This window comes from Oncorhynchus keta, chromosome 26 (assembly GCF_023373465.1).
Source record: "Oncorhynchus keta strain PuntledgeMale-10-30-2019 chromosome 26, Oket_V2, whole genome shotgun sequence".
Taxonomy (NCBI): domain Eukaryota; kingdom Metazoa; phylum Chordata; class Actinopteri; order Salmoniformes; family Salmonidae; genus Oncorhynchus; species Oncorhynchus keta.
In genome coordinates this window covers 6,480,865-6,504,773 of record NC_068446.1, presented here as the reverse complement: position 1 = coordinate 6,504,773, position 23,909 = coordinate 6,480,865, and the positions used below count along the sequence as shown (strand labels likewise).

The window sequence follows — 23,909 nt, the reverse complement described above, 5'->3', positions numbered from 1 at the left end:
CAAATTGATCAGAAATACAGTATAGACATTGTTAATGTTGTAAATGACTATTGTAGCTGGAAACTGACCATTTTTTTATGGAACATCTACATAGGCATACAGAGGCCCATTATCAGCAACCATCTAATCCAAGTTTGTCATTTTAAAAGGCTAATTGATCATTAGAAAACCCTTTTGCAATTATGTTAGCGCAGCTGAAAACTATCATGCTGATTAAAGAAGCAATAAAACTGGCCTTCTTTAGACTAGTTGAGTATCTGGAGCATCAGCATTTGTGGGTTCGATTACAGGCTCAAAATGGCCAGAAACAAAGACCTTTCTTCTGAAACTCGTCAGTCTATTCTTGTCCTGAGAAATGAAGGCTATCCCATGCGAGAAAATGCCAAGAAACTGGAAGATCTCGTATAACGCTGTGTACTACTCCCTTCACAGAACAGAAGCAAACTGGCTCTAAACAGAATATAAAGAGGCCCTGGTGCACAACTGAGCAAGAGGATTTGATGTTATTTTAATGGACAAAATGTTTTGCTTTTCTTTCAAAAACAAGGACATCTCTATGTGACCCCAAACTTTTGAACGGTAGTGTAATATTATAGGGCTATTTGCATTGTCTGATAGATATGGAGAGTTTGAGCAATACAATTGGCATAGAGTCTAATCAATTAGTAATGTGAAAGTTGAAGTGTTGAATTTGAACTGTTGATAGATTTATTTTTGATCCTCAAATTCTAAACAAAAACTGTCAATCATATGTCATGTTGTTGTGAGATATGTTCGATAGACATTGATCACAAGTTGTCTGGTAATCAATGAAAGGCTAGCGCCACACACAGCTCAATGAAAGCTTCAATGCTAGTATTCTGATTATTGGGTTATTACTGAGCTATAGGTAAAGACTCCATCTTCATATCCTGTGAATATACAGATCGAGAACATTATTTATAATATTTCGAAGATGCAGGGTCACTTCGACAGCTGTATATATATATATTTTTTTTTTGTCTCGTGTATATATATATAAACAGATCTATATATATATATACAGTCAATGCCTTACATTTGTTCAGTTTTACTACATTACCGCAGGCTCAATCCCGCCCATAAACGTCATTGATTCAAATTGCTTCTGAGGCAGGCAGGCAGGCAGGCAGGCAGCGGTGTCTGGAGCCGAGCGCAGTGTGGCATTGCATAGCGAGTGGAAGCGCCTGCTTGCTTCTTTAAGTCTACCCGTATGAGCAACACAACCACGACTCACCTCTTCTTTTAAAGATGTGGACAGAAGTCGGGAAGCTAATGCTCTTACATGTGTTGCTAATGGAGCTCCACTCCACCCAAGGTAAGACATTTTTATCATTGATCGTCGGAGAGGGAATTTTCATGACAACGAATGGTGAATATGGGTAAGCGACGTTGCCGAACTGATCTCGCCAGTGTATCGAGTAAGCATCGTAGAAGGTAGAGGAGCAGCGTCGATCCCACTCCTTATTTTCAAACAGTCACCACAACAGGACATTCATGTTGACCTGCACTAAATACTATTTTAAAGCAGGTTATATGTGCTCTGATGTTGGTACTTGTTCTACAACGTCACGAAAACAGTCGTTACTGTTCTTTACCCAGCCTAGTAAATGACAATGCGCGGGAGGGAGCCAACATGTGCATGAATGACATATGGAAGGCAGCCTAAACCTCCGCTTGAACACAACGTGTCGCCTAGGCTACTAGGAAGGCAGGCTACGTGGAAGGGGTAGTAGTTCCATTATTTCCTCATTGATCCAATGCATGGGCATGCTCGCTGTTCATTTTTTATTCAATCGGCCGCATATTTTGAGTTGGCTTGTAAAAGCCTGTTATAGCCTACATTACATTTCTGACTGTGTTGTCAACAGTCACACAAATAGGACACCCATTTGGGATACATGAAAGTCCAACAGTTCTAGTTTTGCATTCCAATTTGAAATGATTAGACGTAAATAATTCCCATATAGACCTCGTGCCAGTTAAATGACACTTGCGTTTTGCTTCTGTTCTCAATGAATGTTGTGCTTATCATGGATAGTAATCAACGCTGTTTGTCCCCAGACTGTGTTGTAAAGGCTAATAACAATGTATTACGGCATCCATTAAAACATCACTTAGTAATAGTGGCTCCAACCCTTGTTGCAACAACATTGTATCAATGAACCTCTGTAAAACCCGGTTGTATCAGTGGATCAATGAAACATCTAGCAATTTCATAACAATGTTTCCTACCGCCGATAGAACAGTTGTGCGCGTTGCGCGTGGGCGTTTTGGGATGAATTGGTGACATGTCCCTGGCGCACAACCTATATTTTGTAACACAACCTAAACATATATACATTTTTTACTGTTTTATTCACGGGTTTATCTTGGTCTTATCTGCAGGAACTCATACTGATACGAATTGCGAAACGGGTCAGTTTCAATGCAAGAACGGAAGGTGCATACCTACTCTCTGGAGATGTGACGAGGACGATGACTGCTCTGACAACAGCGATGAAGAAAACTGTCGTAAGTAGCCTAACACCTGCCGAACACATGTCCATGAGCAGATACTATACTGTAGCACATATGTGATCCCCGTTGTATTGTGGAGGCGCCTGGGGGCATCAATACGCATTGCACATAGGGTCAGCAGGTGTTGGGAGTTTTTACAATGTCATGTGGATATGGAGTTCATATTGCCACCGCTGAGTGGATAGGAACTTGACTATTATTTTCATAGTAAATTGATTGTATGAGCACATTGAAAAGAAGGGTCTGGAAACAGATACCATTGTAGATATCAATAATTTACTTAATTGGTACTTGGAATTGATTAAGTCATTTCATAATGAACACAATTTGAAGAGTCAGCCAGCAAATGATCAATGAAGAATTTGCCACGCAACTAATTGGATGAACAGTTAAGTTAAAGTTGCCAATTCATTTTTGTCTCCACGTGTCATAAGCCAATAGCAGCACTGCACGTGCACACCTGCTTGTTGTCCTAGGCATAGCGTGACATTTGCAAGCTTGTCTAACATCGACTGGCTACAGATTATAATGATTGGCGACAACACTCGTTGGGAAAGTTTTTTAAAACGAGCAGTGCTGGTGTCACAACACTGCAACAGAGCTATAAACATAGCCTCGAGCAGTGCTAGTGTCACAACACTGCAACAGAGCTATAAACATAGCCTCGAGCAGTGCTAGTGTCACAACACTGCAACAGATCTATAAACATAGCCTCGAGCAGTGCTAGTGTCACAACACTGCAACAGAGCTATAAACATAGCCTCGAGCAGTGCTAGTGTCACAACACTGCAACATATCTATAAACATAGCCTCGAGCAGTGCTAGTGTCACAACACTGCAACAGATCTATAAACACAGCCTCGAGCAGTGCTAGTGTCACAACACTGCAACAGATCTATAAACATAGCCTCGAGCAGTGCTAGTGTCACAACCCTGCAACAGATCTATAAACACAGCCTCGAGCAGTGCTGGTGTCACAACACTGCAACAGATCTATAAACACAGCCTCGAGCAGTGCTAGTGTCACAACACTGCAACAGATCTATAAACATAGCCTCGAGCAGTGCTAGTGTCACAACACTGCAACAGATCTATAAACACAGCCTAGAGCAGTGCTAGTGTCACAACACTGCAACAGATCTATAAACATAGCCTCGAGCAGTGCTAGTGTCACAACACTGCAACAGATCTATAAACACAGCCTCGAGCAGTGCTAGTGTCACAACACTGCAACAGATCTATAAACATAGCCTCGAGCAGTGCTAGTGTCACAACACTGCAACAGATCTATAAACACAGCCTTTGTCCTGATGGAAGTGAGTTGATGTTGTTGTTATTTGAAGGAAGTGCCCTCAGTTACAACAAAAAAGCCTACTGTGCCACACACAGGTCAATGACAGAGATGCTGGTCCCCACAACCAGCATCTCAAACATGACCCCACTCCCCCTCTCGTTCCCCAACTTTAAACCTGCCAGCCAGACAGGGAAGAGACTCTTTCCCCATCTGTTCTCCCTCTATCTAGTCATTCCTCTACATATAAGCTACTTAGCTTCTCTCTATATTTCAACCTGTCCCTCTCGCTCTCTCTTTCTGTCTCCCACCCTCTCCTCCTCTCTACTCCTCGGGACTTGTACCCCCTAGCCAACGAGGGCTGGGTGGCATTTCATGGTGCTGCCTCCCAGGTCTCCTGTGCTATGCCTGGTGCTTTAAAAGGCCAGGGTCTTTCGAAGGTATGCATGGCAGACAACCTGGGAAGAGAGGAGCGGAGAGTGCCAGCGCCATGCCAAGCCAAGGAGGCTGTGCCCGCTTGTCTTACCCCCACAAAGGGCATCAGCTGACAGGTTGGAGATAAATCCGATGGCACGACTGGTTGCCAAAGCGATACCCTCTGGCGGTGCGCCAAGCTCTCCAGCAGATGCCAGTGCTGCTAGCAGTGGCTCCCCAAGCCCCACATCGCCAGCTAAAAACACAACACAGGAGCGAGGGAGACGGGAGAGAGGAGGAGAGGAGCAGAGGGGTGAATAAAGGAGATGAGAACAGAGGAGAGGACATGGGTAGAGGAGAGGGGAGGGTTGGAGAGAAGGGCAAAGTAATTCATACTGGTAAACAAAACATGATGTGCCAGAACAGCAGTGGCCCCTGACATTTTGTCTCGCCCCATAACAATCTGTGCTCTACAACCAGCGCACCACCTCTGGGCTCCCTGCCTTAAGCCTGGTCACAACACTGCCAAGATGCTAACTTAGCCCAGTAACCTGACCCGGCAGCCCTGCACCTATCTCAGGCAGCACACCTCTCTCCCTCTCTCCTGTGCCACTGCCAATATGATCCGTCTCTGTCTCAGTCTCAGTGCCAGGCCCCTGTCCCTCTCCACAGGGATTACCCACAAGCCTTCTCCAGTGTTAGAATAAGTCCTGCTAGATTGGGTGTATTTTGTGCGTGTCTCTCCTCATCCCTCCCTCCTCTCCTGCATGTCTCTCTTCCTCCTAGTGTCGTTCACACCAGCCTCAGAGGGGATTCCGCTCCTGTTGCCCCGAGAGACAGAGAGGGGAGGGAGGCCACACCCCTCCTTATCAGGTGTGTGTGTGTAGACACAGACATAGAGAGACACATAAAACATAGAAAAAGATTCTAACTTTGTCCGGGTTATTTCAGTGCAATATAATTCATTTTGGGGGGGGGGATATCAACCCTGGGTATTTAGTTTAATTTCAATTTTAAAACACTTTCCTAAACAAGGCCGCTCTGAATGATATTGGATGACGCCAGTTAAGAAAGGGTTTTATTTATCCTCCCGGTGTGAAACAGATGCCTCCCCTCTCCTTTATGGACGTGATTATTGCAGTGTCAAAGCAGTGTTGTTTTGCTCAGCACCCCCCAACCCCCCCCCCCAACACTGCCTGTCTGGCCCAGTCTCAGCCCCTGCTCGGGTCTCAGTCGCACAGGAACACAACACAATAGTTCTACACAACAGCACTGAGTGTGTCTGAGACAGAGACACTCTATTGTAGCCAAGGGAAGAGCTGTCCACGGATTAGACATTAACGCACATTTCACGCCTCTCGCTGTGTGTAAAGCTCGACCCAGGCAAACGAACACGCGCACGGTAATGCCAGGAGAAATGCCAAACATCACATCGTACCCTGGACTCCAACATGCACGGACACATCCTGCAGAGTTAGCCTCCTGTAGGTTTTCGCTCCAACCCCAGTTGTAACTAACCTGATTGAACTCATCAGCCAGCTAATTATTAGAATCAGGATGCGTTAGATTAGGGTCGGAGGGAAAACCTACAGGAACAGGGTGGGAGAGTCCTGCTTTACGACAACAGCCCATTTTGGGGTCATACTTTAAAGGCAACACATCAGGTCAGAGGGCAGGGTCTTAATCAATTCACCATGACCCTGTCGGGATCCTGTGCTCACCACTCAGATAGATGAAAACCTACCCAACCATTTTAAAAGGCTGGTACGCTTTGCATGCTTTAGAGCTCTTCAGTACAGAGAAGAGTAGAGGCTTGCACGGGGGCTGCACGTCTCACACCCACGCCAGCTCTAGGTCAGAGCTGACATGAGTCCTCTTTGTGGCTGGCAGTAAAAACATGCCAGTAGAAATGTGTGTGTGTGTGTGTTGAAAAGACTGGTGTCGTATGAGTCAGCCCTGGCATTTAGCCCGCTCGCACGCCAGTACGCGCACACACGTGCTGACACGAGCGCTCGCGCACACGCACGTCCGTCTGTCTGTCTAGGAGAAAACAATTTATGTGGTCGGAGGGAGAGGGGGTGTACAGGAATGCTACCTGCGGCAGGATAGCTGGAGACACCCGATTGTGACAGACGGGCTAGATACCTCACAGTCACACGCGGAGGCGGGTACAACAGGAGCCATGTCCAGCTACAGTAAAGCTGAGCCACCTTGTTTCCTGCATGTCTACCTGCTTGTGTGCAGTCACAGCCCCCCCACCCCCCACCCCCATTGCACTACTACCCCTGGTCCTCTCATTATTGAGGAGAGGGTGCTTTCCTCTCGGTATCCCAAACCATATTTCAGCAGAACGATGTTGGCTGGATAGGGTACAGTTTTGACGAGGCATAAACAGGCCACAGAGATGCGAAAGTCAGAAAGAATAGCTGTCTTCAATAGTATCATGTTCTACTACAGTGCCAATACCTTCCTTTTGTGAATGGGTTTGGGTGTTGCAGTAGTGTTAGTGAATTATAGTAGAGTTCAGTTGTAGCCTTAGGGTAGAGGTCTTCACGCGTATTACCCGGGACAGGGCTGGGTCTGAAATTCGGTCATTGTCCCTAGGATCGGATTTGATTGTCACGGGTCTCGAGTATTATTAATTGTAACTGATTTTGCCGGTAAGGACCCGTACAGATCCGAATGCGACTGCTGCAGTGTAGAGAGAGAGAGAGAAAATGGTCTCTTATGCCGCTGCGCTCGACTTTCACGACAGTGGCGCGTGTAGCTTGTTGTTGACGACCCAATCACAAGAGATCAAAGTGGCAACAGCCTCTGGCTCTGTGTGTGCCTTGGCAAGCACGTTAGGAAATCAAGGAAGAATTCAAAGTTAAATGAGAAGGATAGGCTACAACGACCAGTAGCCAACAGGTAGGCCGCTACTTAATACTCTGAATGGAGCTGTTGTTGTAATTGCGCAGCTAGGAGGGGTGAAAGCGCAGCCTATATAGCCTGAATGAGCCTACCCAGCGAGCTTCACTTCTCGGGTTTGATGCAGTCAAAACAGGTGCTATGTAATCAGATTGGAAGATACTTAACCGAGCTCTGGCAGCTACATGTTAGTAACTAGTGCGTGTCGGCTTGGTTGCTGCTGTCCCTCTCTCCCGCCTTCCCATTGCCTGCTACTCAGCCCCACACACACACACACACACCCACACACACGCACACGCGCGCTGTACGGCCCCTCCCCCCACCGACTTGAGCTCCTCGGTTCTTATATGCTTCAGCTAGCTTCAGTTAATAAAGTAGCAGAAACATTGCCTTTCCCTCATTCAGACCGGGTCTGGACCCGACCGGGTCTATATGGGACCGGGTCTGGACCCGACCGGGTCTATATGGGACCGGGTCTGGGGACGACCGGGTCTATATGGGACCGGGTCTGGACCCCACCGGGTCTATATGGGACCGGGTCTGGTAGTCCTCTCTCTCTCGCTCACTGCTGCTGTTGAGTGTGGGACTGTTAGAATAATGGCCTTGTATTGACACAGTGTGTATTGTAATTCAGACGGAATTTAAGAGAGGCTATGGGATCTACAGACCCTGTGTGTTTGTGTTTATGTGTGTATGTGTGTGTGTGTGTGTGTGTGTGTGTGTGTGTAGTTCACACTGTCCATTTGCATAGTTATAATCCAATTAGTGTGTGTCTCAGCGGGTGAGCGCTTGAGAGGCGAGTGTGTGTCTCGCTCGGTGTGTGTGAGAGAGAGAGAGAGGGGGGGAGCGAGCGAGTGGGCCGTCTGTGTCTGCCCGAGGATAGAGAAGATCATTACTCTCTCTGTGCTTTTCACCATCTCAAATATTATGGAAAAAGGAAAACCGATTCAGGGAGCTGTGAAGCCTCTAGCTCTCTCTATATCTCTGTCTCTGTCTCTCTCTCTCTCTCTCTCTCTCTATATCTCTGTCGCATTCTCCATGAGGACACATTCATCATCAACAGGATTCTCTCTCTCTCTCTCTCTCTCTCTCTCTCTCTCTCTCTCTCTCTCTCTCTCTCTCTCTCTCTCTCTCTCTCTCTCTCCCTCTCTCTCTGTCTCTGTCTCTCTCCCTCTCTGTCTCTCTCTCTCTCTCTGTCTTTCTCTCTCTCTCTCTCTCTCTGTCTCTCTCTCTCTCTCTCTCTCTCTCTCTCTCTCTCTCTCTCTCTCTCTCTCTCTCTCTCTCTCTCTCTCTCTCTCTCTCTCTCTCTCTCTCTCTCTCTCTCTCTCTCTCTCTCTCTCTCTCTCTCTCTCTCTCTCTCTCTCTCTACTCCCTCCCTCCTTATTTACACTCACTCCTTTCACGGATTTCACCCCTCTATCCTCTCTCCCCCTCCCCACTTCTCTCCCTCCCCCTGTCTCTCCCTCCTCTCCACTGTACCACTCCCTCCTCTAATCCTCCTTTCTGCTCCCTCACCCTTTCCTCTATCCTCTCCTCCTTCCCTACCACCCTCCCTCTGTCCCGTCACCCCAATCGGCCCCTATGGATTGCACGTGAGTGCTTGGGTCTCTAGCCTGCCATTGATTTGCCAGTGGGCTGCTCTGTGGCTGTGGAGGTTGTGGTGATTTATAGGGCTGTGAGTCTGTGCTGGGGGGAGAATATTTCACAGGCCTTTATGGGCTGTCTGCGTACTAATGAGAATGGTCCCTGCCACATGAGGGAAACCTGGGTCATACTGGCAGTGGCACAGCAAAGCAGTATGTATGGTGGGAGAGAGGGGAAGGGTAGAGAGAGGGGAAGGGGAGCGAGGGGAAGGGTAGAGAGAGGGGAAGGGGAGCGAGGGGGAAGGGGAGAGAGGGGGGAAGGGGAGAGAGGGGAGAAGGGGGAAGGGGAGAGAGGGGAGAAGGGGGAAGGGGGAGAGAGAGGGGAAGGGGAGCGAGGGGAAGGGGAGCGAGGGGAAGGGGAGCGAGGGGAAGGAGAGGGAGGGGAAGGAGAGGGAGGGGAAGGAGAGGGAGGGGAAGGGGAGGGAGGGGAAGGGGAGAGAGGGGAAGGGGGAGAGTGGGGGGAAGGGGAGAGAGGGGGAAGGGGAGCGAGGGGAAGGGGAGAGAGGGGGAAGGGGAGCGAGGGGAAGGGGAGAGAGAGGGGAAGGGGAGCGAGGGGAAGGGGAGAGAGGGGGAAGGGGAGAGAGGGGGAAGGGGAGAGGGGGGAAGGGGAGCGAGGGGAAGGGGAGCGAGGGGAAGGGGAGCGAGGGGAAGGGGAGAGAGGGGGAAGGGGAGCGAGGGGAAGGGGAGAGAGGGGAGAAGGGGAGAGAGAGGGGAAGGGGAGCGAGGGGAAGGGGAGAGAGGGGGGAAGGGGAGAGAGATGGCTGGAGAGAGAGAGGGAGGTAGAGAGAGGAGAAACAGGTGAGACAAACAAAGTGAGAGCGAGCGCAACGGAGAAGAAGAGAGGGGAAATGAGGATAGTGAGATACACACAAGTACAGTACATACATACATACATACATACATACATACATACATACATACATACATACATACATACATACATACATACATACATACATACATACATACATACAGATAGAGGAGCAGATGTGAATAACACAGGCAGAGCCTGGAGCACGGTAGACTGGTAGACTGGTGTCACAGGCAGTCAAGGCGTTAATATAAAGGTTTGTCTTTTGGGCCAATCAGGCTTCTCTTTCCACCAGTAGACACATGGTTGACCTGGCCAACCGGCCACATGCTACTGACATGGAGAGGAGAGGAGAGGCAGTCTCCTCTACTGTAGAGTTTCCCAAACTCTGTCCTGGGGGGCTCCCCCTGGGTGCACATTTAGGTTTTTGCCCTAGCACTACAAAATTTGGGCAAAAAAAACAAATGTGCACCCACGCTACCCAGTTCAGGAAACCCCGACTATAGTGTTTACCTGCAAGGGTCAATGTGAACCACTTTTTATCAACTTGCGTCAGCGTTATCTCAGGCTTTGAGGTAATCATGAAGGACAGCAGCATTATATTGGACAGTAGTGGAGCCCTCAACCTCTCTCTCTCTCTCGCTCTCTCTAACCTTCTCTCTCTCTCTCTCTCTCTCTCTCTCTCTCTCTCTAACCTTCCCCCTCTCTCTCTGTCTCTGTCTCTCTTTCTCTCTCTCTCTCTCTCTCTCTCTCTCTCTCTCTCTCTCTCTCTCTCTCTCTCTCTCTCTCTCTCTCTATAACCTTCTCTCTCTCTCTCTCTCTCTCTCTCTCTCTCTCTCTCTCTCTCTCTCTCTCACCTTCTCTCTCTCTCGCTCTCTCTAACCTTCCCCCTCTCTCTGCCTCTCTCTCTCTCTCTCTCTCTCTCTCTCTCTCTCTCTCTCTCTCTCTCTCTCTCTCTCTCTCTCTCTCTCTCTCTCTCACCTTCCCCCTCTCTCTCTGTCTCTGTCTCTCTCCCTCTCTCTCTCTCTCTCTCTCTCTAACCTTCTCTCTCTGTCTCTATCTCTCTCTCTCTCTCTCTCGCTCTCTCTAACCTCCCCTCTCTCTCTCTCTCTCTCTCTCTCTCTCTCTCTCTCTCTCTCTCTCTCTCTCTCTCTCTCTCTCTCTCTAACCTTCTCTCTCTCTCTAACCTTCTCTCTCTGTCTCTCTCTCTCTCGCTCTCTCTAACCTTACCCCTCTGTCTCTGTCTCTCTCTCTCTCTCCCTCTCTCTCTCTCGCCTCCCCCTCTCTCTGTCTCTCTGTCTCTCTGTCTCTGTCTCTCTCTCTCTCTCTCTCTCTCTCTCTCTCTCTCTCTCTCCCTCTCTCTCTCTCTCTCTCTCTCTCTAACCTTCTCTCTCTGTCTCTATCTCTCTCTCTCTCTCGCTCTCTCTAACCTTCCCCCCCCTCTCTCTCTCTCTAACCTTCTCTCTCTCTCTCTCTCTCTCTCTCTCTCTCTCTCTCTAACCTTCTCTCTCTGTCTCTCTCTCTCTCGCTCTCTCTAACCTTACCCCTCTCTCTCTGTCTCTGTCTCTCTCTCTTACTCTCTCCCTCTCTCTCTCTCGCCTCCCCCTCTCTCTCTCTCTCTCTCTCTCCCCCCAAAGCCCAATGAGAGAAGGGTGCAACCAGGGGAATTTGTGGTTTGTTGTTTCTTTTCTTTCCTCTGATTACCTTGTTTACCGTCAAGCCAGATTTCCCTCTCTGCCGTGGCCCGATATTGCACCTCGCCGCCACTCCGCTCTGCCTGCGCAAACTGACATATTGTTCAAAGTCAAACTCCCGGCACAGAAATCCTGTTTCCTCTTCCTCTCTCCGTCTTGTTCTCTCTGTTGTTTTGTTTCCATTTCATCTCCCCCAGCGCCTGACAGGGTATCATCACCTAATCCCCTACACAGATTAGGGTAAATCTTAATGTGACTCAGGTTTATTTACATCCCCTGTTTATAATCCTGTTTTTCATGACCAGTTCTCACTCTGTAGTCAGAGAGCGAGGGGAGCGCTGCGATGCGGACCAACATACACTCCGCGAAAGAACGTTCGTGAATTAAACATAGGCACCTGTAAAGGTATTAAATCTATCTGCTAGATGTAATACCTAGCTTTCTGTTCAGTGACAGAGCTACAGAGGCCCTGTTTCTGCCGCATGTCATTGTCAACCTCACAGGGTTCGTTCTTAAAAGTTTGTTTTGGAAGTCAGAGGCAGGTTATTTTGCCCCCCTCCCTGTGTATTCTGAGTTAGTTTCAGGGCCATAGGGCCATGACTAGCCATTCAATCGCCCTAGCCTAGACCCTTGAAGAAGATGTCTGCATTAATGCTTCACACCAGTATCTCTACCTGTACATGACCATCTGATCATTTATCACTCCAGTGTTAATCTGCAATATTGTAATTATTCGGCTACCTCCTCATGCCTTTTGCACACATTGTATATAGACTCCCCTTTATTTCTACTGTGTTATTGACTTGTTAATTGTTTACTCCATGTGTAACTCTGTGTTGTCTGTTCACACTGCTATGCTTTATCTTGGCCAAGTCGCAGTTGCAAATGAGAACTTGTTCTCAACTAGCCTACCTGGTTAAATAAAGGTGAAATAAATAAAAAATAAAACATTCTCCCTTGAGGGAATCCGACGCGAATGTCTTACTATGGTTTAGGAGAGTGGGAAATCAGAGTTTGCTAAAAGTAGGATTTGGGAGTTGAGGTGAGGTCCCTGGAACTGTGCTGTCCTTGTTGCCACGAGGGTGTGTGTGTGTGTGTGTGTGTGTCATTTTGGGAGAGAGGGGTGAAATGTGATTTTCCAGGCCGGTCCTTGCCGAGGGACAGCAAAGGCTTTGATGGTTTGGTATCTCTGCACTAAGATCTCCGCTCAGCGCAGAGCCAACACTAGCGTCACACAGCCACAGCCTCATAATTAACCACACACACACACACACACTCACAAGCGTGTATCCTCCTCTGAAGATTCTGTACCCTTTTAGAGTGGATGAAATCCTATTGAGTCGCTCTCTTTTTTTTTCTTCCTCCCTGCCTACCTCATCTCTCTTACCTCTAGCGAACTCCGTAGTGGATAAGGCTGTTTGCGTTGATGACAATTACACCGCTCGTACATATCTCCTCTATAAACCCGTAGCAGGGTTCTCACTAAGCTCCCAGAGCGACTCTTTACCTTGAGGGGATTTCGCTTGTCATGCGTTGCAGTGAGAGCGACGACGAGGCGGCCTAGATGCCCCGCCCCGGTTCTCTTTGATGGTTTGCAGCGCTCGCGGCCCGGGTATTCGAGACATTGCGTAGCGTCATCGGCAGCCCTGTCGACTGTGCTGATTCCTGCTGAGCCGATATCTTAACACGCTGTAACAAGCTCTCGGGGCTCTTTATCATAGAGGGGGGGGCGGGGGGGCTAACGGAGAAAAGGGGTTGAGGGAAAGAGTGATAGAGGGGTGAAGATGGAGAGATGAAGAGCCACAGAAGATATTCAAGCCTTGGGAGAAAATCAGGCAGGCCCAAGAAGATGTGTATTTCTCGTAGGTACACATCTATAGGGGAGGAGGACTGTGTATACACCCCCCCCCCATCCTCAGCCCCACTGATCTCTCCTCAAGCTCTCCCTCTCTCTCCTTTTCATCCACTGCTTCTGTTTTCAATGTGTTTACCCCATCAGAGTCTCCCCCCCTGGCCTCTCTCTATTCAGACCTCCTGGCCATGTGGGAGCTGACACTCAACGCTCTACACCACTATTACTGAGAGGCCCATGTTCCTCCGCCTTACACACACTTACTGAGATTCACAGATAATGGTGTGTGTGTGTGTGTGTGTGTGTGTAGTGCATGCTTATCCGTGTCTGATGGCCGCTCTGTTTATGCCCTGTTGTTGTCGATAATGTTTGTTTTCTTTGGAGCGCCGTCCCTGAACTGCATTAAGATTTTATAAGCTGTTTGACGATGCGCTTTAACATCCCACTCACCCTTAAGGAGTACCTCTCTGAGGCCAGCTGTGCCGGCCGTGCTCGACCGAGACCTTTACATATCATTACACCGTCTTCAATGCAGCAGAACACCAGTCTGCTCTCTCTCTCTCCCTCTCTCCGTGTCCCTCTCCAGTTATCAAGTCTGTAGGTGAGTACGACGACCCGACCGCCTGGCAAATTCATACATCCACAGCACAATGGTCACCTTGGTCTATTTTAAATGATATCTGTGTCGACTGTTTGATGTTGCACCTGGCCAGTTAGTTTCTCAGGCAGATTGCTGTGTGGGTTGTTGAAACTTCAGTAGCCTGTCATATTAGGAGCAGTTCTGTTTGGTTCTGTCTGGTCTTTGTAGCTCTGCCACAGACATCAGCGCTTACCATGCTCACCCTCCACTTCCTTCTCTTTCCCCCTCCTCCTCCTCCTGTGACACTGCGGTGGACTGTTCTGTGTAGTTGCTCCAGTCCGTCCCGGGTCCTGTCTGAGCGCAGGTGCTGCTTTCTGCTTTGATGCCCACGAATGCATGTCAGCTGTAAGGTGCCTGCATACCCACTGCACACAGGTGCACTCGCCCCCAGTCCTGTCCTGAATCACACAACTTCATTTAGAACCAATCCATTAGTCGGTGGGGGTGGGGGTAGTCGGTGGGGGTGGGGTGGGGGTAACTGACCTCATTGGACACATTGGTCACTGTCTGATCAAGAACAAACACACTCAGACAGACATTCATGTGTGGCACACACACACGCATTTATACATGCAAATATGTACGTACCTATGCACACACGGTACAGTACAGACGCACACAGTCACATGCACACACACTGTGCATACAAGCCTACCCAAGCATGCATGTACGCAGGTTGATACAGCAGCTGTTGTTGACAGTGAAAAAAAGGTCTGTTATTGGCTTTAAACCAAGATGGCCTGGTCTGGGATGGAACATCTGATGCGGTCATTAAAGATTTTGTGGTTTAAGTCTGTTCATTATCTAGGATTAGTCTGCGACAGGGCTGGTAGATAGAGAAGGAAGGAGAGAGAGAGAGAGAAGGAAGGAGAGAGAGAGAAGGAAGGAGAGAGAGAGAGAGAAGGAAGGAAGGAAGGAGAGAGAGAGAGAAGGAAGGAGAGAGAGAAGGAAGGAAGGAGAGAGAGAGAAGGAAGGAGAGAGAGAGAGAAGGAAGGAAGGAAGGAGAGAGAGAGAGAAGGAAGGAAGGAGAGAGAGAGAAGGAAGGAAGGAGAGAGAGAGAGAAGGAAGAGAGAGAGAGAGAAGGAAGGAGAGAGAGAGAGAGAAGGAAGGAGAGAGAGAGAGAAGGAAGGAAGGAAGGAGAGAGAGAGAGAGAAGGAAGGAGAGAGAGAGAGAAGGAAGGAAGGAAGGAGAGAGAGAGAGAAGGAAGGAAGGAGAGAGAGAGAGAAGGAAGGAAGGAGAGAGAGAGAAGGAAGGAAGGAGAGAGAGAGAAGGAAGGAAGGAAGGAGAGAGAGAGAGAGAAGGAAGGAAGGAGAGAGAGAAGGAAGGAAGGAGAGAGAGAGAGAAGGAAGGAGAGAGAGAGAAGGAAGGAAGGAGAGAGAGAGAAGGAAGGAAGGAAGGAGAGAGAGAAGGAAGGAAGGAAGGAGAGAGAGAGAGAAGGAAGGAGAGAGAGAGAGAAGGAAGGAAGGAAGGAGAGAGAGAGAGAAGGAAGGAAGGAGAGAGAGAGAAGGAAGGAAGGAGAGAGAGAGAAGGAAGGAAGGAAGGAGAGAGAGAGAGAGAAGGAAGGAAGGAGAGAGAGAAGGAAGGAAGGAGAGAGAGAGAGAAGGAAGGAGAGAGAGAGAAGGAAGGAAGGAGAGAGAGAGAAGGAAGGAAGGAAGGAGAGAGAGAGAGAGAAGGAAGGAAGGAGAGAGAGAGAAGGAAGGAAGGAGAGAGAGAGAGAAGGAAGGAGAGAGAGAGAAGGAAGGAGAGAGAGAGAGAGAAGGAAGGAGAGAGAGAGAGAAGGAAGGAAGGAAGGAGAGAGAGAGAGAAGGAAGGAAGGAGAGAGAGAGAGAGAGAGAAGGAAGGAAGGAGAGAGAGAGAGAGAAGGAAGGAAGGAGAGAGAGAGAGAGAAGGAAGGAGAGAGAGAGAGAGAAGGAAGGAAGGAGAGAGAGAGAGAGAAGGAAGGAAGGAGAGAGAGAGAAGGAAGGAAGGAAGGAGAGAGAGAGAACGAGAGAGTCATTTAGGGGCAGCTTTAGTTTTTTTTCCCATAAGCCGCCTCTCTTTGCTCTTCCCTTTGGTTTTCATTCTCTTGACTGAGAGGGAGAGAGAGGAGTTAAGGGTGATATGATGCAATCAAACCGATATGTAATTCGCTACCCCTCTCTCTTGGCCACTTAGTGTTCAAAGTCACATTGTTATATTGTTTACTGATTTGACATTTAAGTAGTGTTTTCATGTATGTGGGTATTGAAACAGCTGTGGCTGACTGATTCTGCTCTTCAAGGTGAGGGAACATGAGAACTGATGCGCATCAAGAAATAACGCACTGCAAAACCATTTAAATCGATACATTCGACAGGAAGAGGTGGGTTTTAACCTCCATTCTAAAGTTGACTGCTTATGAATGAAACGTATCTCGCGAGTTAAGTAGGAAAACCTCCAAAATCGGCAGTGTATCAAATATTTTTTCGCCCCAATGTATGTGCCATGTAAAAAAGCTAACGTTTGAGTTCCTTGCTCAGAACATGAGAACATATGACAGTTGGTGGTTCCTTTTAACGCGATACTTCAGTATTCCAAGGTAAGAGGTTTTAGGTTGTAGTTAATATGGTATTTATAGTACTATTTCTCTCTGTACCATTTGTATTTCATATACCTTTGACTATTGGATGTTCTTAAAGGCACTATGGTATTGCAGTGTAACAGTATAGCTTCCGTCCCTCTCCTCGCTCCCACCTGGGCTCGAACCAGGAACACATCGACAACAGCCACCCTCGAAACAGCGTTACCCATCGCTCCACGCAGAGCATGGGGAACAACTACTCCAAGTCTCGGAGCGAGTGACGTTTAAAACGCTATTTTTTTATATTTTTTATATTTTACCTTTATTTAACCAGGCAAGTCAGTTAAGAACATATTCTTATTTTCAATGACAGCCTAGGAACAGTGGGTTAACTGTCTGTTCAGGGGCAGAACGACAGATTTGTACCTTGTCAGCTCAGGGATTTGAACTTGCAACCTTTCAGTTACTAGTCCAACGCTCTAACCACTAGGCTACCCTGCCGCACCTAAATACTTACGAGCCTGCTGCTGCCTACCACCGCTCAGTCAGACTGCTCTATCAAATCATAGACTTAATTATAACATAACACACAGAGATACGAGCCTTTGGTCATTAATATGGTTGAATCTAGAAACTATCATCTCTAAAACACAACATTTATTATTTCAGTGAAATAAGTAAATATTCTTGTTACATTACACAACCTTCAATGTTATGTCATAATTACGTAAAATTCTGGCAAATTAGGCAGCCCAAACTGTTGCATATACCCTGACTCTGCGTGCAATGAACGCAAGAGAAGTTGCACAATTTCACCTGGTTAATATTGCCTGCTAACCTGGATTTCCTTTAGCTAAATATGCAGGTTTAAGAATATATACTTCTATGTATTGATTTTAACCAGTTGAAGCTAGGGGGCGCTATTTCATTATTGGATTAAAAAAACGTGCCCGTTTTAAGCGCAATATTTTGTCACAAAAAGATGGTCGACTATGCATATAATTGCCAGCTTTGGAAAGAAAACACTCTGACGTTTTCAAAACTGCAAAGATATTATCTGTGGGTGCCCCAGAACTGATCTTACAGGCGAAACCAAGATGCAACCTCAAACAGGAAATGAGCAGGATTTTTGAGGCTCTGTTTTCCATTGTCTCCTCATATGGCTGTGAAAGCGCCACGAATTAGCCTGCCCTTTCTATCGTTTCTCCAAGTTGTCTGCAGCATTGTGACGTATTTGTAGGCATATCATTGGAAGATTGGTCATAAGAGACTACATTTACCAGGGGTCCGCCCAGTGTCCTTTGTTGAAATTGTTGCGTAATCGCCAAGCTGCTCGCATTCATCCATGTGATTCAGAGGAGAAAGCAGACTTCCACGAACGATATATCATCGAAGAGATGTGTGAAAGTGTTTTGAGGATTGATTCTAAACAACGTTTGCCATGTTTCAGTCGATATTATGGAGTTAATTTGGAAAAAAGTTCAGCGTTTTGATGACTGAATTTCTGTTTTTTTTTGGTAGCCAAACGTGATGAACAAAACGGAGCGATTTCTCATCGTTCCTAGGCCGTCATTGAAAACTGACTTGCACAGTTAAAAAGTTAAACAAAGGTATAAAAAAGAAGAATAATACAAATAAAAAATAGGCTAAATTAAATTTAAAAAAATTAAAATATGTGCCCAAAAATACCGATTTCCGATTGTTATGAAAACTTGAAATTGGCCCTAATTAATCGGCCATTCCGATTAATCGGTCGACCTCTAACTTTCGTACCTGTTTACTAAAGTATCTTCACAAGGTCCTTTGCTGTTGTTCTGGGAAGGATTTGCACTTTTCGCACCAAAGTACGCTCATCTCTAGGAGACAGAACGCGTCTCCTTCCTGAGAGGTATTGACCGACTGTGTGGTCCCATGGTGTTTATACTTAAACACTATTGTTTGTACAGACTTGTGGAGGTCTACAATTTTTTTCTGAGGTCTTGGCTGATTTATTTTGATTGTCCAATGATGTCAAGCAAAGAGGCACAGAGTGTGAAGGTAGGCCTTGAAATACATCCACAGGTACACCTCCAATTGACTCAAATTATGTAAATGAGCCTATCAGAAGCTTCTAAAGCCATGACATAATTTTATGGAATTTTACAAGCTATTTAAAGGCACAGTCAACTTAGTGTATGTGAACTTCTGACCCACTGGAATTGTGATACAGTGAATTATAAGTGAAATAATCGGTCGGTTAACAATTGTTGTAAAAATGACTTGGACAAAGTAGATGTCCTAACCGACTTGCCAAAACTATAGTTTGTTAACAAGAAATTTGTGGAGGGGTTGGAAAACGAGTTTTAATGACTCCAACCTAAGTGTTTGTAAACTTCTGACTTCCGCTGTATGTACACTGAGTGTACAAAACATTAAAAACACATAGACTGACCAGGTCCCTTATTGATTCCACTTGTTAAATCCAATTCAATCAGTGTAAATGAAGAGGTGGAGAAAGGATAAAAAAGGATTTTGAGACAATTGATGGTATCCAGTTGTGCATGTGTGCCATTGAAGGTGACTGGGCAAGACAAAAATATTCATGTGCCTTTAAACGGGGTATGACACACCGGTTTGTGTCAAAAACTGCATCGCTGCCGGGTTTTTCACGCTCAACAGTTTCCCATGCATATCAAGAAGGGTCAACCAGCCAAAGGACATCCATCCAACTCCCTGTAGAGCGCTTTCTACCGAGACAAATTGAAGCTATTTTATTTTTGTTATTTATCTACCCCTTTTTCATGGTATCCAGTTGGTATTTACAGTTTTGTCTCATCGCCGCAACTCCCGTACGGACTTGGGAGAGGCGAAGGTCGAGAGCCGTGCATCCTCCAAAACACAACCCAGCCAAGCCGCACTGCTTCTTGACACAGTGCCCACTTAACCCGGAAGGCAGCCGCAACCAATGTGTCAGAGGAAACACCAGGTCAATGTGCACTGCACCCAGCCCACCACAGGAGTCGCTAGTGTGCAATGGGACAAGGACCTCCCTGCCATCCAAACCCTACCCTAACCCAGACAATGCTGGGCCACCGCCCCATGAGTCTCCCAGTCACAGACGGCTGCGACAGAGCCAGGACTCGAACCCAGAATTTTTAGTTGCACAGCGATGCAATGCCTTAGACCACTGCGCCACTTGGGAGGCCTGAATTGAAGCTATTCTAAGTGCAAATTGTGTTTGTGTTTGTACACATGTAGAGCATATATATGCACGTGTGTGTGAGAAGAAAGAGCGTGTGGGCCGGAAGGTTATTGTATGCCTGCCAAAGGGATTCTGGTATTACCATATTCCGTGGAACTGCACAGCTACTATCTCGTACAGGTATATAGTGGGAAGAGTGGAATGTTCTTTATAGCCATTATTAATGCCCAAACAAGTAAAAGCACACCCTAAACAGTCCATTTAACCCATTTGGCTCCACAAAACGGCTGTCGTTGCGGAACCCGGTGTCATAAATCCACAAATTTTAGGGACATTTTCAGTAATTGTAATTTTATTGGCCATCTGCCTTTTTGTTCTCTGAGAAATGGACTGTGTTAATTAATGAGAAAATAAGAAGGGGACGAGAGGGGAAGAGTGGGAGATATAAAGAAAGAAAGAGGTAGAGAGACAGGAAACGAGGTACGGAGAAAGAGATCCCTCTTTTAATTAAGATTCCTCACAGTTTGCCTGGTTAATTATTTTCACTTCTGCTTCGTCAGGAACTCATGAATATTTAATATTGCACAATATCATCCTGTCAGGAGCCCCAGAATCAAATTTCCCACTATTCAATTTGTCAGGTGCCAAGAAACTGACATATTCCTTCCTTCCTAGGTGTAGGATCTGAATTTGACCCATTTCTCACGGCAGTAAAATAATCCTGCCGTTACAGGAAACGTGAATTATTGTGTAGATTATAATTAATGGGCATTTATGTAGGGGTTGATACATGTTTAGTTAGGGCAAATCAAATCTGAACTTTTAAAGTGGAAATTACAAACATTAGAAGCCTTTTAAATCCTTAACAAGTTTGCATTTCCTGCCATGCAGGAAGTTTCTTGCAACAACAAGGTGATTAAATTAAGGTGTGTGTGTGTTCATAGAGCTTCAAAGAGATTGCATCGCTAATCAAGAGCCTCTCGCACCTGCTGCTAACAAAACAGGAAAACATGGAGAGGGAGAGAGAGGGAGGGAGGGCGAAAGAGAGATAGAAAGGGTGATAGAGAGGGAGGGAGGGTGAAAGAGAGAGAGAGAGAGAGAGAGAGAGAGAGAGAGAGAGAGAGAGAGAGAGAGAGAGAGAGAGAGAGAGAGAGAGAGAGAGAGAGAGAGAGAGAGAGAGAGAGAGAGAGAGAGAGAGAGAGAGAGAGAGAGAGAGAGAGAGAGAGATTACCTCAGATAACCTCAGATAAAACAGCCAAGAAGAGGAAGATGAAACATACGCTGTTCCCTTCATCTTCCAGCGAGTGTACATCAGGGGTGGCGGAGCTTCACTAAGCTGAGGAATGTAACGTTCATATAAGTGAATGAGTTTAATGACCCACCTCAACGAAGCCTATTTTTCTGCTCCGCTCGTCAGAGAAATACTGCTGAATTACAGAACAGATTGATTGGCTTTGGCGCTCTATCATATTTCCCTTCCTTTATCGAAGAACAGAGAGAACAGGATGGAGGAGGAGAGGACGGGACAGACACAATGATTTGGCTAATCAGAAAACCCACTTGTGGAGTCAGTCACAGTCAACCAACATTAAGTTCAATAACATGTTCAATTCCTATTGAGCTTTTCACTGCTGAAGCACTCAGAGGTACCTCAGTTACCACTGTAATATGTCTGTTTCGAGTGGATTCTGTTGACCTTCATTCACTTCAACCCATAGTCCCATTACACGGACTCAATGTGATTTTTGAATGGTGGCTGCATCATGTTTTGGGAATGCTTGTAATTGTTAAGGACTGGGAAGTTTTTCAGGATAAAAAATTAATGAAATGGAGCTAAGCACAGGCAAAATCATTGAGGAAAAGCTGGTTCAGTCTGCTTTCCACCAGACACTGGGAGAATCATTCACCTTTCAGCAGAACAATGAGGCTAACATCTCCACTGGAGTTGCTTACCAAGAAGACAGTAAAATGTTCCTGAGTGGCCGAGTTACAATTTTGACTTAAATTTACTTAACAATCGAAGGCAAGGCCCTAAAAAGTGTTGTCTAGCAATGATCAACAACCAATTTGACAGAGATTGAAGAATTTTGAAAAGAATAATGGGCAAGTGTTGCACAATCCAGGTGTGGACAGCTCTTAGAGACTCACCCAGAAAGACACACAGCTGTAATTGCTGCCAAAGGTGCTTCTACAAAGTATTCCTTTCATTAACGGTTAGATACGCATCTAGATACATGGGCTCCGATACAATACAGGAATGATACATTTTAGTTTTAAGTGATTTGTTTTGATTAGGTGAACAAATTGATGCGATTTGATTCAATACTATACGATTCGATGCACAATTTTTAAAATGTATTTTTAAAACATTTTAGTCATTTAGCAGACACTTTTATTCGAGCGACTTACAGATAGTGCAGCAAAGTCAGAGCTGGGGGGGTGGGTGAGTCAAGTGCAAGTGTTGGTTTATGATTTTTATTGGGGGGCGGAGTCGAAGTGAGGAGGGGGGATTATTTAAGATACTTTTTGAGTGGGTAGGTTATTAGGTGCATTCAGAAGATGGGCAGGGACTCTGCTGTCCTAGCTTCTGGGGGAAGCTGGTTTCACCATTGGCGTGCCAGGACAGAGAACGGCTTGGACTGGGTTGAGCGGGAGTTGCCCTTCCATAGGGGCGGAAGGGCCAAGAGACCAGAGGTGAAGAACAGAGTGCTCGGGTTGGGATGTAGGTTTTGAGCATAACCTTAAGGTAGGGAGGGACAGTTCCTCTTGCTGCTCTGTAGGCAAGCCCCATGGTCTTGTAGTGGATGCAAGCTTCGACTGGCAGCCAGTGGAGTGTGCAGAGAGCGGGGTGACAGAGGAGAAGTTGAGAAGGTTGAAAACCAGGCAGGCTGTAGCATTTTGGATAAGTTGCAGGGGTTTAATGGCTCCAGTGGGGAGCTCTGCCAACAGCGAGTTGCAGTAGAGATGAGAAGTGCCTGGATTAGGACCTGTGTCACTTCCTGTGTGAGGTAGGGTCAAGCTTCTTTGCACTCTGGGAGGGCCAGGCTTTGGCGTTTTCAACCATGTTGGAGAGGTCTTTGAGGTGGGCAAGCCTTCCCCGGGAGTAAGAGCAGCTCCATTTTGTTGAGGTTGAGCTTGAGGTGGTGGGCCGACATCCATGCTAAGATATCTGCCAGGCATGCAGAGATGCGTGTCGATACATGGGTGTCAGAAAGGGGGAAAGAGAAAAGTAGTTGAGTGTCATCCGCATAGCAATGATGGGAGAGACCATGTGAGGATATGGCGGAACCGAGTGACTTGGTGTATAAAGAGAAGAGGTGAGGGCCTAGAACCAAGCCCTGGGGGACACCAGTAATAAAAAAAATGCATGAACACATTCATCTGTCTGAGATGACTTCTCTAAGCTGAGTGGCTCTCTCTATGTGTGAGTGAGGGAGTGAGTGAGTACACACACACACACACACACACACACACACACACACACACACACACACACACACACACACACACACACACACACACACACACACACACACACACACACACACACACACACACACACACACACACACACACACACACACACACACACACACACACACGTGAGCTGAGCCGGTAGGGCAGCCTGAGCATCTATCACCCCACTATCAGATTTGGGGTGGGGGCAATTCATTATTTTTCTCTCCTCACTTTTGATCTGAAATCACCATTGATTCACTTGAAATGTTTGCAGATAAAACATGTTTTGAGTTAGTACAATGTCAATATGTGTCTTTAGAAATTAGTATGGCATTAGACAGTTCATATATTGAAGTTATGGATTTTAACGTTGTCACATCTAGAGGTCGACTGATTAATCGGAATGGACGATTAATTAGGGCCGATTTCAAGTTTTTATAAAAATCAGTAATCTGCATTTTTGGACACCGATCATGGCCGATTACATTGCACTCCACGAGGAGACTGCGTGGCAGGCTGACTACCTGTTATGCAAGTGCAGCAAGGAGCCAAGGTAAGGTGCTAGCGAGCATTAAACGTATCTTATAAATCAAAATCAAATCAAATGTATTTATATAGCCCTTCGTACATCAGCTGATATCTCAAAGTGCTGTACAGAAACCCAGCCTAAAACCCCAAACAGCAAGCAATGCAGGTGTAGAAGCACGGTGGCTAGGAAAAACTCCCTAGAAAGGCTAAAACCTAGGAAGAAACCTAGAGAGGAACCTGGCTATGTGGGGTGGCCAGTCCTCTTCTGGCTGTGCCGGGTGGAGATTATAACAGAACATGGCCAAGATGTTCAAATGTTCATAAATGACCAGCATAGTCGAATAATAATAAGGCAGAACAGTTGAAACTGGAGCAGCAGCACAGTCAGGTGGACTGGGGACAGCAAGGA

The 23,909-nt window shown here is 46.7% G+C and overlaps 1 protein-coding gene across 5 annotated transcripts in view; it reads left to right on the top strand.

The window, feature by feature from the left end:
• The first annotated feature begins 1,167 nt into the window (after nucleotides 1-1,167).
• LOC118358625 (low-density lipoprotein receptor-related protein 8-like) overlaps nucleotides 1,168-23,909 on the top strand; it is a 277,435-nt gene continuing 254,693 nt past the window's right edge. For 4 of the 5 annotated variants that reach the window (XM_052480114.1, XM_052480113.1, XM_052480112.1 and 1 more), the window contains exons 1-2: nucleotides 1,168-1,336; nucleotides 2,407-2,532. In XM_052480114.1, the coding sequence (XP_052336074.1) occupies nucleotides 1,270-1,336; nucleotides 2,407-2,532 (193 nt within the window). In that variant the 5' untranslated portion in view covers nucleotides 1,168-1,269. Of the gene's footprint in view, nucleotides 1,337-2,406; nucleotides 2,533-5,035; nucleotides 5,117-23,909 lie in introns of those variants that run through there. The other variant, XM_052480115.1, reaches the window with a different exon arrangement.